The 15,903-nt window shown below is 46.3% G+C and overlaps 1 protein-coding gene across 1 annotated transcript; it reads left to right on the forward strand.

Annotated features, from left to right (window-relative positions):
* Nucleotides 1-7: 7 nt before the first annotated feature.
* On the forward strand, nucleotides 8-15,869 carry LOC106594665 (RNA exonuclease 5). Its single transcript, XM_045710640.1, has 18 exons — nucleotides 8-107; nucleotides 558-912; nucleotides 1,115-1,241; nucleotides 1,609-1,726; nucleotides 1,857-1,964; nucleotides 2,119-2,207; nucleotides 2,693-2,808; nucleotides 2,898-3,036; nucleotides 3,582-3,676; nucleotides 3,916-4,018; nucleotides 4,240-4,334; nucleotides 5,950-6,058; nucleotides 6,676-6,789; nucleotides 9,650-9,787; nucleotides 13,384-13,479; nucleotides 13,827-14,454; nucleotides 14,758-15,049; nucleotides 15,521-15,869. Exons 2-18 carry the CDS (start codon nucleotides 674-676, stop codon nucleotides 15,609-15,611), a joined length of 2,697 nt encoding a protein of 898 aa, XP_045566596.1. The 5' UTR covers nucleotides 8-107; nucleotides 558-673; the 3' UTR covers nucleotides 15,612-15,869.
* The last annotated feature ends 34 nt before the right edge of the window (nucleotides 15,870-15,903 follow it).

Raw genomic sequence — 15,903 nt, forward strand, 5'->3', positions numbered from 1 at the left:
GGAAAAAACAATCGAGCAGGAAGTGATGATCGATCAGCAGCATGGAAACCTTGAAACGTGTGAGGCGAAGCCGGAGAACTTTACAAAACAGATTGACCCACTACGAGGTATTGATCTTTATTTGCACTAGTCACACTGTAACTTGTTAGTAGACTATGGACATGCTACTGTATTTACTTATTGTTTGCGTATGTATGATTGTTGTGGTTGTGTAAATAAAGAAGTCACGATCACTTCTCGTCGACCGAGTCGAGATGCAGTAGTGTTGAGTTCGATCACCGGTAAAAAACAGACACGTCAACGACATAAGGAAGACTTATTAAATCAATTATGAAAGAAAATGTAATGGAATTTTGTCACCGTTGAGACTGTTGCTAGGATATGATCGCTAGCTAGATGTATCTTCTGAAAACTCCATTGGGTGATACAGGATTTGTTCCATAAAAGCAGGATTAATAAATTAGTCAGCTCAACTAACTGTCCTATTCTTAAATAACTTAATATTTTCGAAAAACAGAGTTTAAGTTAGGATGATATAATTGACTTTCTTCACTCAGATCCATGTCCAGTTTGAGTCACAACAACTAGCCAACCAACACAGCTGCTGACGTTCATGAGAACTTGATCTCGGAGCTACAACTTTCCTCCATCCAACCTGGGACTCCCCGTATGCATGGATCCACAAGTCTGTCTCAAGAGGAAGCGGGAACTTTCCCCAACACCAGAGAGCAGTAAACAAGTGAAAGAGACAGAACTTAACGGAGTTCCAGAGTCTGAGCACCGTTCCGGTTCCCGACCCCCACGGCTCTCTCTGCCGTTTGACCGTCTCCAGGAACCGGTCACGTTGAAAGATCTGACGGAACTGCTTCAGTTTGCTGCTCTGGGGAATACCGGTGGGCTGAAACAACCCAGGTATGTTAGCTAGCTAGCTACAACAACAAAACACTTCAAAACTTAGATCAGTCTAGACTCTCGAGGCAACAACACCACTCCATAGAGATGGACGTCACATCACGACAGGAACTGAAGCAAACATTCTGCCACAATAATAACATGATAGATATGTATGTGGATTGATAAGTGATAACATGTTATTGTCTTGTACCTGTTTCAGTTGGTGTCGCCTCCACCACCAGAGGAGGGTATCAGGGGTGAGCGTGATCCTTCTAGAAGGACTGAGCCAGGCCCACTTCTACAGACACTACCTGCACTTCAAACACCTCCGCACCAAGTACACCTCTGTAAGTCAAGGACCAAATGGCACCCTATTCCCTTTTATAGCGCACTACTTTTGACCTGACCCTATGTCACCCTATTCCCTACATAGTGCACTACTTTTGACCTGACCCTATGGCACCCTATTCCCTACATAGTGCACTACTTTTGACCTGACCCTATGGCACCCTATTCCCTACATAGTGCACTACTTTTGACTTGACCCTATGGCACCCTATTCCCGTTTTTAGTGCACTACTTTTGACCAGAACCGTAGGGGTCGTAAATTAGTGCACTCTATAGGGAACAGGGTGACATCTGGGACACAGACTGTGTTAGTCATATTGCATAAGATTCCACCGTGACAGTTTTTTTTTTACCCTCTGACCTCAGAGACACTGTTATACTCCGTCGCCTGGCAACGTGATTTCTGGAATATTCAGCAGTGAAGTTGTCAACAATAGTCCTGCTGATGCGCTAGGAGACCAGAAGAGTGCTCAGCCAGAGGGAGGTATGTATGGGTAGCCCTGTCTGCAACTTCAAAATCAGCCACCCTCGGTGCAAGGGGGGATTTCCTCTTGGTCTAATTGTTAGGATGTTGATTTCCGGAGTGTGTTTTGTACCTGTGTGTGTGTGTGTAGGTCTGCGGTGGCACCCAGTGATCAGGAAGTTTGGTCTGGAGACCAGAGGGCTGACTGGATACCTCCTCACCCAGGAGGATATGATCAAGAAACACTTCCCTGTCCGCGGTGAGACACACACACTGGACACTCACACACACTGGACACTCACACACACTGGACACTCACACACACTGGACACTCACACACACTGGACACACACACACACTGGACACACAGGTCCCTCTCTCTCTCTGATGTCTCTCTGTGCTGTGTTTTCCAGGTATGCCTGGCAGTGAGGGCTTTGTGTGTACAGACAGTGATGACTGTGTGACTGACAGTAGTCCTCTCTATGGGCTGGACTGTGAGATGGTGAGGACATGACTGCATCCCAAATGGCACCATGATCCAGCCCCATAGGGCTCTGGTTAAAAGTAGTGTACTATATAGTGTGCCATAGGGTTCTGGTTAAAAGTAGTGCACTATATAGGGAATAGGGTGCCATAGGGTTCTGGTTAAAAGTAGTGCACTATATAGGGAATAGGGTGCCATAGGGTTCTGGTTAAAAGTAGTGCACTATATAGGGAATAGGGTGCCATAGGGCTCTGGTTAAAAGTAGTGCACTATATTGGGAATAGGGTGCCATAGGGCTCTGGTTAAAAGTAGTGTACTATATAGGGAATAGGGCTCTGGTTAAAAGTAGTGTACTATATAGGGAATAGGGTGCCATTTGTGACATCCCATATTCATGTCATATCATTCATAGATTTTATAAACAGTAGATGAAACCTCCTGTTCTTTAGTTATTGCTCGGTGTCTAACGTGTGTGTGTGTGTGTGTGTGTGGTGTGTGTGTAGTGTCTGACAGAACGGGGCAACGAGCTGACGCGTATTTCTCTAGTAGACAGCACAGGGAGCTGTGTTCTGGACGAGCTGGTCAAACCTCCCAACCGCATCCTCAACTACCTTACACAGTAAGCCGAGTGTGTGTGTGTGTGTTTACGTGTGTATGTGCGTGTTTGCTTCTCAATATCTGTACGTAACCTCTCCTCTCCCCTGATAGGTTCTCTGGTATCACCCGTGCAATGCTGCAGCCAATCACCACCACCCTAAGAGAAGTCCAATCAAAGCTCAAGAAAGTGTTGCCTCGGGACGCGGTCCTGGTTGGCCACTCCCTTGACAACGACCTCAGGGCCCTGAACGTGAGTCGCCGTGGTTTATCAATGTAGCCATGACGATAGTGGTTGCAATGGCAGCTAGCAGCAATGCCCGAGGCCTGTTCAGGAGAATATAACATTACAGAACGTTCAGATAGAAATGTATGTTGTAGAACAGATATGACTGTCAGGTAGAATAGGAATCATGTCAGATCTATTCATTTCTATCTGGAATACACACATAGGTCATATTCACTAGGAACTAAACGGGCCAAAACGGGGAGGGACCTACCTGAATTTGTCAAATAAGAAACCCTTGTTTTTTGTTTTCCATTGAAAAGCGTTTTGCTACTGTGAGCGCTAATGAATTCGACCCGGTCTCGTCTCAGCTGACCCCTGACCTCAAAACCCCTGAACTGTGACCTGTTGTCTCGTCTCAGCTGACCCCTGACCTCAAAACCCCTGAACCGTGACCTGTTGTCTCGTCTCAGCTGACCCCTGACCTCAAAACCCCTGAACTGTGACCTGTTGTCTCGTCTCAGCTGACCCCTGACCTCTAAGCCCTGACTTGTTGTGTTGTCTCCTCCCAGCTGATCCACCCCCATGTGATTGACACCTCCCTGCTGTACAGGAGAGAGTTTGGACAGAGGTTTAAACTCAAGGTGCTGGCTGAGACCGTGCTCAAGTGAGTTCATTTTCACAACACACACACACTGACAACTGACCGCTGCGCTCCATAATAGGTAGGAACTGCAGCATGTTTCTGTTTCTGCTCTGGGGTGAATTTTTCCCTAGGTACAGATCTAGGATCAGCTTCCTCCTCCCCTAATCCTAACATTAACCATTAGTGGGGGAAATGCTAAACTGACCCAAGATCAGTGTCTATGGGCAACTTCATCCAACTCTTATGTTTGTGACCCACAGGAAGCAGATCCAGACGGAGGAGAGGAAGGGTCATGACCCCACAGAGGACGCCCAGGCTGCCCTGGAACTGGCTCAGTACTTCACACACACTGGACCACGACAGGTACACGACACACACACACACACACACACTGGACCACGACAGGTACACAACACACACACATACACACTGGACCACGACAGGTACACACACACACACTGGACCACGACAGGTACATACACACACACTGGACCACGACAGGTACACACACACACACACTGGACCACGACAGGTACACACACAGACTCCCAGGCTGTGTAACCAGACTGTGTGTTCTGTATCAGGTGGTGGAGCTGTATTGTGAAGAGCTGTGGGGTGGGAGTCCTACCATATACCAGCCTCCTGTCAACAGAGCAACATCTACACATAACAACAACAGGTACGACCAACAAACCCTTCCCCTCTTGTCCATATGTGGTTCCTCTTGTATTAGCCTGGAGGCGAAAGAAACACCTGTTTAGGAGAGGTGCTGGCTAGCGGAGTAGAACACCTGTTTAGGAGAGGTGCTGGCTAGCGGAGTAGAACACCTGTTTAGGAGAGGTGCTGGCTAGCGGAGTAGAACACCTGTTTAGGAGAGGTGCTGGCTAGCGGAGTAGAACACCTGTTTAGGAGAGGTGCTGGCTAGCGGAGTAGAACACCTGTTTAGGAGAGGTGCTGGCTAGCGGAGTAGAACACCTGTTTAGGAGAGGTGCTGGCTAGGGGAGTAGAACACCTGTTTAGGAGAGGTGCTGGCTAGGGGAGTAGAACACCTGTTTAGGAGAGGCGCTGGCTAGCAGAGTAGAACACCTGTTTAGGAGAGGTGCTGGCTAGGGGAGTAGAACACCTGTTTAGGAGAGGTGCTGGCTAGCGGAGTAGAACACCTGTTTAGGAGAGGTGCTGGCTAGGGGAGTAGAACACCTGTTTAGGAGAGGTGCTGGCTAGCGGAGTAGAACACCTGTTTAGGAGAGGTGCTGGCTAGGGGAGTAGAACACCTGTTTAGGAGAGGTGCTGGCTAGCGGAGTAGAACACCTGTTTAGGAGAGGTGCTGGCTAGGGGAGTAGAACACCTGTTTAGGAGAGGTGCTGGCTAGCGGAGTAGAACACCTGTTTAGGAGAGGTGCTGGCTAGGGGAGTAGAACACCTGTTTAGGAGAGGTGCTGGCTAGCGGAGTAGAACACCTGTTTAGGAGAGGTGCTGGCTAGGGGAGTAGAACACCTGTTTAGGAGAGGTGCTGGCTAGCGGAGTAGAACACCTGTTTAGGAGAGGTGCTGGCTAGGGGAGTAGAACACCTGTTTAGGAGAGGTGCTGGCTAGCGGAGTAGAACACCTGTTTAGGAGAGGTGCTGGCTAGGGGAGTAGAACACCTGTTTAGGAGAGGTGCTGGCTAGCGGAGTAGAACACCTGTTTAGGAGAGGTGCTGGCTAGGGGAGTAGAACACCTGTTTAGGAGAGGTGCTGGCTAGCGGAGTAGAACACCTGTTTAGGAGAGGTGCTGGCTAGGGGAGTAGAACACCTGTTTAGGAGAGGTGCTGGCTAGCGGAGTAGAACACCTGTTTAGGAGAGGTGCTGGCTAGCGGAGTAGAACACCTGTTTAGGAGAGGTGCTGGCTAGCGGAGTAGAACACCTGTTTAGGAGAGGTGCTGGCTAGCGGAGTAGAACACCTGTTTAGGAGAGGTGCTGGCTAGGGGAGTAGAACACCTGTTTAGGAGAGGTGCTGGCTAGGGGAGTAGAACACCTGTTTAGGAGAGGTGCTGGCTAGCGGAGTAGAACACCTGTTTAGGAGAGGTGCTGGCTAGCGGAGTAGAACACCTGTTTAGGAGAGGTGCTGGCTAGCGGAGTAGAACACCTGTTTAGGAGAGGTGCTGGCTAGCGGAGTAGAACACCTGGAAAAGGGTGATGAAGACAGCTTGTCTGTGGAAATGGTTAATAAATGATTGCATCTGACCTAGAGTGTGACTCTCATTTTCCTCTTGTAGTAACAACATTACTATAGCTCTCTCTCTCTCTCTCTCTCTCAGGTTTGCCGAGGCCCTGAAGAGTTCTGGCCAATCAGCCGTGTTTATAGGGAAGCGTGCTGACATCACCCTGGATCTATCCAATCAGCAGTGGCACAGGTCAGACAGAGAGGTGAGACGTGTGATTGGTCAGGGGTTTCCATGGGGCTCAGTTGGTATAGCATGGCACTTGCAATGCCAGGGTTGTGGGTTCAATTCCCACTGGGGACCAGTATGAAAAGTACCCTCCCCTCCTACCTCCAACCCCTCCTAACTCTCCCTCCTAAACTCCACCCTACCTCCTAAACCCTCCTAACCTCCACCCTACCTCCTAACCTCCACCCTACCCCCAACCCTCCTAACCTCCACCCTACCTCCAACCCTCCACCTACCTCCCTTACCCTCCACCCTCCCTCCTAACCCTCCAACCTTCCTACCCCTCCCTCCTAAACTCCACCCTACCTCCTAAACCCTCCTAACCTCCAACCTACCTCTAACCCTCCACCCTATCTCCTAACCTCCACCCTACCTCCTAACCTCCTAACCTATAACCCTCCACCCTACCTCCTAACCCTCCACCCTACCTCCTAACCCTCCAAACCTCATTCCTACCCTCTCCTACCTCCTAACCTCTAACCCTCCGAACCTCCCACCCTACCTCTTAACTTTTAACCCTCCACCCTACCTCCTAAACCCTCCACCCTACCATCTAAACCCTCCACCCTAACTATCCCTCATTCTCTCCTCCAGGTCCTGTCTTCCTTTAAAAGAGGACTAGAGTCTCACTCGTTCAGCGTTGTCCAGTTGTCTTCCTTCTCTGACCATCTGACGTCTATGATCTCTACTGACCAGCACTACCACACGGTATGAATCTGTCTACCTCTCTGTCTGTCATATCTATCACTACCACACGGTATGAATCTGTCTGTCATATCTATCACTACCACACGGTATGAATCTGTCTGTCATATCTATCACTACCACACGGTATGAATCTGTCTACCTCTCTGTCTGTCATATCTATCACTACCACACGGTATGAATCTGTCTACCTCTCTGTCTGTCATATCTATCACTACCACACGGTATGAATCTGTCTACCTCTCTGTCTGTCATATCTATCACTACCACACGGTATGAATCTGTCTGTAATATCTATCACTACCACACGGTATGAATCTGTCTACCTCTCTGTCTGTCATATCTATCACTACCACACGGTATGAATCTGTCTACCTCTTTGTCATATCACATATCTATCACTACCACACGGTATGAATCTGTCTACCTCTCTGGCTATCATATCACTACTAGAGGTCGACCGATTAATCCGAATGGCCGATTAATTAGGGTCGATTTCAAGTTTTCATAACAATCGGTAATCTGCATTTTTGGACTCCGATTATGGACGATTACATTGCACTCCACGAGGAGACTGCGTGGCAGGCTGACCACCTGTTATGCGAGTGCAGCAAGGAGCCAAGGTAAGTTGCTAGCTAGCATTAAACTTATCTTTTAAAAAACAATCAATCTTAACATAATCACTAGTTAACTGCACATGGTTGATGATATTACTAGTTTATCTAGCGTGTCCTGCGTTGCATATAATCGATGTGGTGCCTGTTAATTTATCATTGAATCACAGCCTACTTCGCCAAACGGGTGATTTAATAAGCGCATTCGTGAAAAAAAGCACTGTCGTTGCCCCAATGTGTACCTAACCATAAACATCAACGCCTTTCTTTAAAATCAATACACAAGTATATATTTTTAAACCTGCATATTTAGTTAATATTGCCTGCTAACATGAATTTCTTTTAAATTGTGTCACTTCTCTTGCGTTCTGTGCAACAGAGTCAGGGTATATGCAGCAGTTTGGGCCGCCTGGCTCGTTGAGAACTGTGTTTAGACTATTTCTTCCAAACAAAGACAGCCAACTTCGCCAAACGGTGGATGATTTAACAAAAGCGCATTTGCAAAAAAAGCACAATCATTGCACCAATGTATCTAACCATAAACATCAATGCCTTTCTTAAAATCAATACACAGAAGTATATATTTTTAAACCTGCATATTTAGTTAAAAGAAATTCATGTTAGCAGGCAATATTAACTAGGGAAATTGTCACTTCTCTTGCGTTCATTGCACGCAGAGTCAGAGTATATGCAACAGTTTGGGCCGCCTGGCTCGTTGCGAACTAATTTGCCAGAATTGTACATAATTATGACATAACATTGAAGGTTGTACAATGTAACAGCAATATTTAGACTTATGGATGCCACCCGTTAGATAAAATACGGAACGGTTCCGTATTTCACTGAAAGAATAAACGTTTTGTTTTCGAAATGATAGTTTCCGGATTTGACCATATTAATGACCTAAGGCTCGTATTTGTGTGTTACTATATTATAATTAAGTCTATGATTTGATAGAGCAGTCTGACTGAGCGGTAGTAGGCAGCAGCAGGTTCGTAAGCATTCATTCAAACAGCACTTTACTGCGTTTGCCAGCAGCTCTTTGCAAAGCTTCAAGCATTGGGCTGTTTATGACTTCAAGCCTATCAACTCCCGAGATTAGGCTGGCAATACTAAAGTGCCTATTAGAACATCCAATAGTCAAAGGTATATGAAATACAAATCATATAGAGAGAAATAGTCCTATAATAACTACAACCTAAAACTTATTACCTGGGAATATTGAAGACTCATGTTAAAAGGAACCACCAGCTTTCATATGTTCTCATGATCTGAGCAAGGAACTTAAACGTTAGCTTTTTTACATGACACATATTGCACTTTTACTTTCTTCTCCAACACTTTGCTTTGGTATTTAAACCAAATTGAACATGTTTCATTATTTATTTGAGACTAAATTGATTTTGATGTATTATATTAAGTTAAAATAAGTGTTCATTTCATTCAGTATTGTTGTAATTGTCATTATTACAAAAAATAATAATTGACATTTTATTATTATTATTATTATTACTATTATTATATATATATTTTTTTAATCGGCCGATTAATCGGCAGCAGGGTTTTTGGTCCTCAAATAATCGGTATCGGCGTTGATAAATCATAATCGGTCGACCTCTAATCACAACCACACGGTATGAATCTGTCTACCTCTCTGTCAACCATATGTATCACTACCACACGGTATGAATCTGTCTACCTCTCTGTCTACTATGTGTATCACTACCATATGGTATGAATCTGTCTACCTCTCTGGCTATCATATGACTTTATATTCCAATAGGGGAGCCTACTGTATACTGAACAAGTCCCGTCAGCTGTAATGACTTTATATTCCAATAGGGGGCGCCTACTGTATACTGAACAAGTCCCGTCAGCTGTAATGACTTTATATTCCAATAGGGGGAGCCTACTGTATACTGAACAAGTCCCGTCAGCTGTAATGACTTTATATTCCAATAGGGGAGCCTACTGTATACTGAACAAGTCCCGTCAGCTGTAATGACTTTATATTCCAATAGGGTGCGCCTACTGTATACTGAACAAGTCCCGTCAGCTGTAATGACTTTATATTCCAATAGGGGGAGCCTACTGTATACTGAACAAGTCCCGTCAGCTGTAATGACTTTATATTCCAATAGGGTGCGCCTACTGTATACAATAGGGGGCGCCTACTGTTGATTTCATATCTGTCTAAATGAACTTTGTATGTGTGTGTCGTGTGTGCCATGTCATGTCGTGTGTTCCAGATGTCTCAGCGTCTGAGAGAGATGTGTGTGGTGTTTGCAGGGCCGTTGCCTAGCGACTACACAGAGAGGGATGTGAGGAGGCTGTTCAGGAGCTGTGGAAAAGTACGGGCTGTCAGGCTGCTGAATGCTACTCAGAGGGTACGTGACCAAATATAAGAAGCCATAAAGCGTCTCACAGTGGTGCTGATCAGGATCAGGTCCCCCTTGTCCATTCATTATCACAGTAGAGCTGATCCAGGATCAGGTCCCCCTTGTCCATTCATTACCACGGTAGAGCGGATCCAGGATCAGGTCCCCCTTGTCCATTCATTATCACAGTAGAGCTGATCCAGGATCAGGTCCCCCTTGTCCATTCATTACCACGGTAGAGCGGATCCAGGATCAGGTCCCCCTTGTCCATTCATTATCACAGTAGAGCTGATCCAGGATCAGGTCCCCCTTGTCCATTCATTACCACGGTAGAGCGGATCCAGGATCAGGTCCCCCTTGTCCATTCATTACCACAGTAGAGCTGATCCAGGATCAGCACTCCTTCTCAGAGGGGCTTTATGAGTACTGGCCCAGGGATCTCCAATGGGTACAGGCTTTTGTTCCATCCAAATCACGTTATTTGTCACATGCTTTGTAAACAACAGGTGTAGACTAACAGTGAAATGCTTACTTATAGGTTATTTTCCAACAGCGCAGAGGTAACAATAAACATGTTATATGATCCTAGATTAGACTAGGTTTGGTTTACAGGAGTATTTATGGTCCTGCACCCAGATATCTAAGTGATTACTTTCCTCGTGTTAGGGATGCACACAATCACAGCACCAGAACAGGTGTTGCTGATGTGTGCTTATACAGGTTCAGGAGTAATGCTGGGAAAGGTACTTTCTTGTGTACTGGAGCCTCAGAATGGAATGAGTTGCCTCTGCCTATAAAAACAACGTCCTCTCTGGACAGCTTTAAAAAGGAAGTAAAAATATGTTTGATGTCCTCTGTCCCCATATGAATAACCCCTATGATGTAACTGCATGATGAGATAGATGTTCTTCTTCTGTTTCTGTTGTATTATTTCTCTGCCATACTGTTTGATCTTGTCTAGCCATCTTGTCTCAAGAGGACCACAATGGAAATAAGTCCCAGACTTTGAAATAAGTCCCAGACTCCATGATTTTATTCATGTGCATTTATGGCTTAAGTTTTATGTGTGCTTGTTTTTTTTTTTTTTAAATGGTCAAATTAATAAACTAAACAAATACTCAGTGAATAACGAATATTATAAAACTGGGTGGTCCGAGCCCTGAATGCTGATTGGCTGTAAACCGTGGTATATCAAACCGTATGACAAAACATTCAGTTTTACCCTTCTAATTACATTGGCAACCAGTTTATAATAACAATAAGGCTCCTCTGGGGTCCGTGGTATATGGCCAATATACCACGGCTAAGGACTGTATCTAAGAACAGCCCTTAACCGTGGTATATTGGCCATATACCACACCCCCTCGGGCCTTATTGCTTAAACATAACATGGCTATATATAGGGAGTACGAGTACGGAGTGGATGTGTAGGGGTACGAGGTAATGGAGGTAGATATATAGTAGTGGTAAAGTGACTAGGCAATAGAACAGATAAGACAGTAGCAGCAGCATATGTGGTGAGTATGAAAAGTGTGTGTGGCATCAGCATGCATGTTGTGTGTGTCTGGGCGTATGTAGTGTGTGCTGGGGTGTGAGTGTGTGTGTCTGGGCGTATGTAGTGTGTGCTGAGGTGTGAGTGTGTGTGTCTGGGCGTATGTAGTGTGTGCTGGGGTGTGAGTGTTTGTGTCTGGGCATATGTAGTGTGTGCTGGGGTGTGAGTGTTTGTGTCTGGGCGTATGTGTGTGCTGGGGTGTGAGTGTGTGTCTGGGCGTATGTAGTGTGTGCTGGGGTGTGAGTGTGTGTGTATGTAGTGTGTAAATGGGGTGTGAGTATGTGAGTGTGTGTGCTGTTAGGTTCTAATTTTCAGAGCTAAAACTCAATGGACAATATGAAAGCTCAAACCAATTTTATTCTGCCCAGAGGGTCAATACATGCTCAAGATGGTGTAGCTGTAGAACTTTGAGGATCTGAGGGCTCCATGCCAAATCTTCTCCGCCTCCTGAGGGGGGAAGAGGCGCTGTCGTGCCATCGTCACAACTGTGTGGGTGGACCATGTTCATTCCTTAGTAATGTGGATACTGAGGAACTTGGAAGTTCTCGACCCGCTCCACTACAGCCCCATTGATGTGGATGGAGGCATGCTCACCCCTCCGTTTCCTGTAGTCCACGATCAGCTCCTTTGTCTTTCTGACGTTGAGGGAGAGGTTGTTGTCCTGGCACCACATGGCCAGGCCTCGGGTCTCATCCTCATAGGCTGCTTCATCATCGTCGGTGATCAGTCCTACCACCATCGTGTCATCAGGTAAATTTGATGATGGTGTTGGGACTCGTGCGCGGCCACACAGTCGTGGGTGAACAATGAATACATGATGGAACTAAGCACACACCCGAGCGGCCCATGTTGATGGTCAGCGTGGCGGATGTGTTGTTGCCTACCCTTAACGCCTGGAGCCGGCCCATCAGGAAGTTCAGATCCAGTTGCAGAGGAAGGTGTTTAGTCCCAGGGTCCTGAGCTTGGTGATGAATGCTGAGCTGTAGTCAATGGACAGCATTCTTACATACCGGTAGGTAATCCTTTTGTCCAGATGGGTGAGGGCAGTGTGGAGTGCAATAGAGTGAGTCATCTGTGTATGTGTTGGGTATGTGAATTGGAGTGGGTCCAGGGTGTCTGGGATGATGGTGTTGATGTGAGCAATGACCAGCCTTTCAAAGCATTTCATGGCTATACATGTGAGTGGTACTGGGCGATAGTCATTTAGGCAGGTTACCTGGGAGGTTTTTGGCACGGGGACAATGGTGGTCAGCTTGAAACAAGTTGCTTTACAGACAGGGTTAGGTTGAAAATGTCAGTAAAGACACTTGCCAGATGGTCATTGCATGCTCTGAGTATGCGTCCTGGTATTCCGTCTGGCCCTGCGAATGTTAACCTATTTAAAAAGGTCTTACTCGGTCTTACTTACTTACAACTGGTGCGCTCATGCATGGTTCAGTGTTGCTTGCCTCAAAGTGGGCATAGAAGCAAATTTAGCTTGTCTGGTAAGCTTGCGTTGCTGGGCAGGTCGTGGCTGGGTTTGGCTTTGTAATCTGTGATAGTTTGCAAGCCCTGTCACTTCCCTCGAGCATCAGAGCTGGCGTAGAGGATTCGATCTTAGTCCGGTATTGACGCTTTGCCTGTTTGATGGCTCATCGGATGTCGTAGCGGCATTTCTTATAAGCCTCCAGATTAATGTCCCGCTCCTTGAAAGCGGCAGCTCTAGCCTTCAGCTCAATGCAGATGTTGCCTAGAATCCATGGCTTCTGGTTGGGGTACGTACTTACGGTCACTGTGGCGATGACGTCGTCGTCGAGGCACTTATTAACGGAGGCAGTGACTGATGTGCCAAACTCCTCAATGTTATTGGATGAATCCCGGAATATATTCCAGTCTGTGCCAGTGAAACAGTAGCTTAGCATCCGCTTCATCGGACCAGCACGAACACCTGATTCCACTAATCAAAGTCTTGATGAGGTCCAGAGTTGGTGACCAGTAATCAAGATTACTTTCCTATGAGTATATGTGCCTCATAAATGTGAGTTTGACCTTTGACCCTGTGATGACTCGGCAGGTGCATGCAGAGGTAGAGTTTGAGCTGCTGGAGGGAGCTGTGCTGGCTATAGAGATGCTCAACGGAACACTGCTACACACCCGACACATCCTCAAGGTCTGGATCTATCCCTCTCTCGTTTTCTGTTTATCTACCTCTCTTACTCTGTCTACGTTTCGCTCTCTCCTAACCCCCTCTATGTATCTGTCTGGTTTTTCTACCTCTCTTTTTTCGCTTTCTGTCTCTCTCAATCTCTATTGCTTTCTGCCCTGCCTTTCTGTCTGTCTCTTTCACACTTTGTCTGTCTCCCCACTCACTCTCCCACTCTGTCCTTTTTTCCATATACTCATTCTAATTTCTCCCTCTGACCTTTGGTTCCAGTAATTCACCCCTTTTGGTCTTGTTGCTCATGCTCTTTCTGAATGTAAATCTAATGTGTGTTATAACTCTCTCCTACCTGTCAGGTCCAGAGACCTGTAAAGGAGTCCATGCTGGATCTGGACGTCTTCCTGAGTTGCCTGCAGGATGACCCGCTAAATGCTAATGTCATCTACGCCGCAGGGCTAAAGGCTAATGCTAAAACTGAACGGCTTGCAGCCAAAGTCAATGGGACTGGGCTAAATGCTAACGCAGCACCTGAAGTCAATGAGACCGGGCTAAATGCTAACGCAGCAGCTAAAGTCAATGGCACTGGGCTAAATGCTAACATAGCAGCACTCCCAGCTAAGGTCAATAGAGCTAGGCTACACGCTAAAGCAAACCATTCAGGGCTCTTAGAGAAAGTCAATGGAACTTTTCTAAATGCTAAAGCTAAGCTAGCTGAAGTGAATGGACCTGGGCTACATGCTAAAGCTAAATTTGCTAAGCTAGCAGAGCTCTCAGCTGAAGTCAATGGCACTCTGCTCAAAGCGAAAACTATGCTAGCAGAGATAGCAGCCGAAGCCAATGTTGGAGCGAGGCTACATGTTAAGACTGCCGGACTCTGTGAAGAGGACCTCTGCGAGGCCTTTGGACAGTATGGAACGGTTCAGGGCGTAATCCTACCTGCAAAGCACTCTGGAAAACAGAAACGTAGGAGACATGCTTTCTTAAGTGAGTCAATGCTTCACATGTACCAACACTTTTCTCTTTTTTTTTTTTTTTTACATTTTAGTAATTTAGCAGACGCTCTTATCCGGAGCAACTTACCCTTGTTGGCTCAGGGATTCGAACCAGCAACCTTTTAGGTCACTGGCCCAATACTCTAACCGCTAGGCTACCTGCTGCCCATCATCAATGACCCGAGTTTAATTTTAGCTGTTGAATTTGTTGTTCGAAATATAAAGTATGATTTGAAAATGCAATTTGTTTGTTAATCATCATATTAAAATGTGTACACGGTGTATATTCTTACAGAGTATGATAGTCCTGACACTGTGGACGCGGTCCTCAGCTCACCTGTGGAACTCTGGGACAGGAAGGTGAGCACTCGCAGAGCCCTGACTCCGCCCCACCTGCACTCCTGGGTTACTATGATGACGACGACTGGGTCTGACAGAGAGACACCGGACGAGTCGTCACAGGAAACTGGAAGAGAGGAACAGGAAGTGGCGTGTGTGATGAGGAAGTTGGACCGGCGCGTGGGGAAGCTGTTCAGATCTCTACCTGACAACACCCTCAGCATCGTACTGCTACCTGGTCACAACAGGTGAGAAAAGACACTGGCCCAATCCCAAATCATCACCTATGCACTTGTGGAGATCTGAAAGGATTTAATTGGTATGAGCAATATGTTGATATCACCTAGCCTATCAGGAGTTCAATGTGGAGCTATTACCAGATTTCTTACACCTGTCAACTCATCTCAGATCTCCACAAGTGCTTAGGGGTTTATTTGAGATCGGGCCAAAGTCATATTAGGACACCAGAGGTGTATCCATTAGTGCACAGCGTAGCAAAACAAAAAAACGAGTCTCCTTTTGGACGATGTTTAGTTATGGTAGTCCCTCCCTGTTTTGTCCCTTTGCTTCCAATGGGTTCTTAGTGAATACAACCCCTGGTGAGGAAAGGGGTTTTCACAGGATGGGCTGTTTTCTATAGAGAGAGGGAACTCAGGGAGCTGTTGTTTCCTATATTAGAGAGGGGTGGATTCTAATACGCTGTCGGTTTGCTTTTTCAGTTCCCATGGCGATGGTCTGTGTTTCCTGGAGGTCAAACAGGGGTCAGCAGCACTCAGTGACCATGCCCACAACCTGATGCTACCTGCATAGGGTTGCAAAAATCCGCTACCTTCCCAAGATTCCCAGAAATCCTGGTTGGAGGATTCTGGATTTCTTGCTTATTCCCTCCTGATTTCATGAATCTTCCAAATGGGAAAGTTAACAGATTTTGGCAACACTTCGCCTGCGATACCGTGTTTTACCATCTTTGTGTGCTGTAGCCCAGGAGTGCTGCAACTTGTCTAACAAAGAGAGCTATAGGCTACAAGAATATGAAGTTATTTTTAAATAAAAAGAGATGTCTACTTACGAGTGCTCGATATGTTTCATTCAGTACAGGCTG

Source organism: Salmo salar, chromosome ssa02 (genome assembly GCF_905237065.1).
Source record: "Salmo salar chromosome ssa02, Ssal_v3.1, whole genome shotgun sequence".
Taxonomy (NCBI): domain Eukaryota; kingdom Metazoa; phylum Chordata; class Actinopteri; order Salmoniformes; family Salmonidae; genus Salmo; species Salmo salar.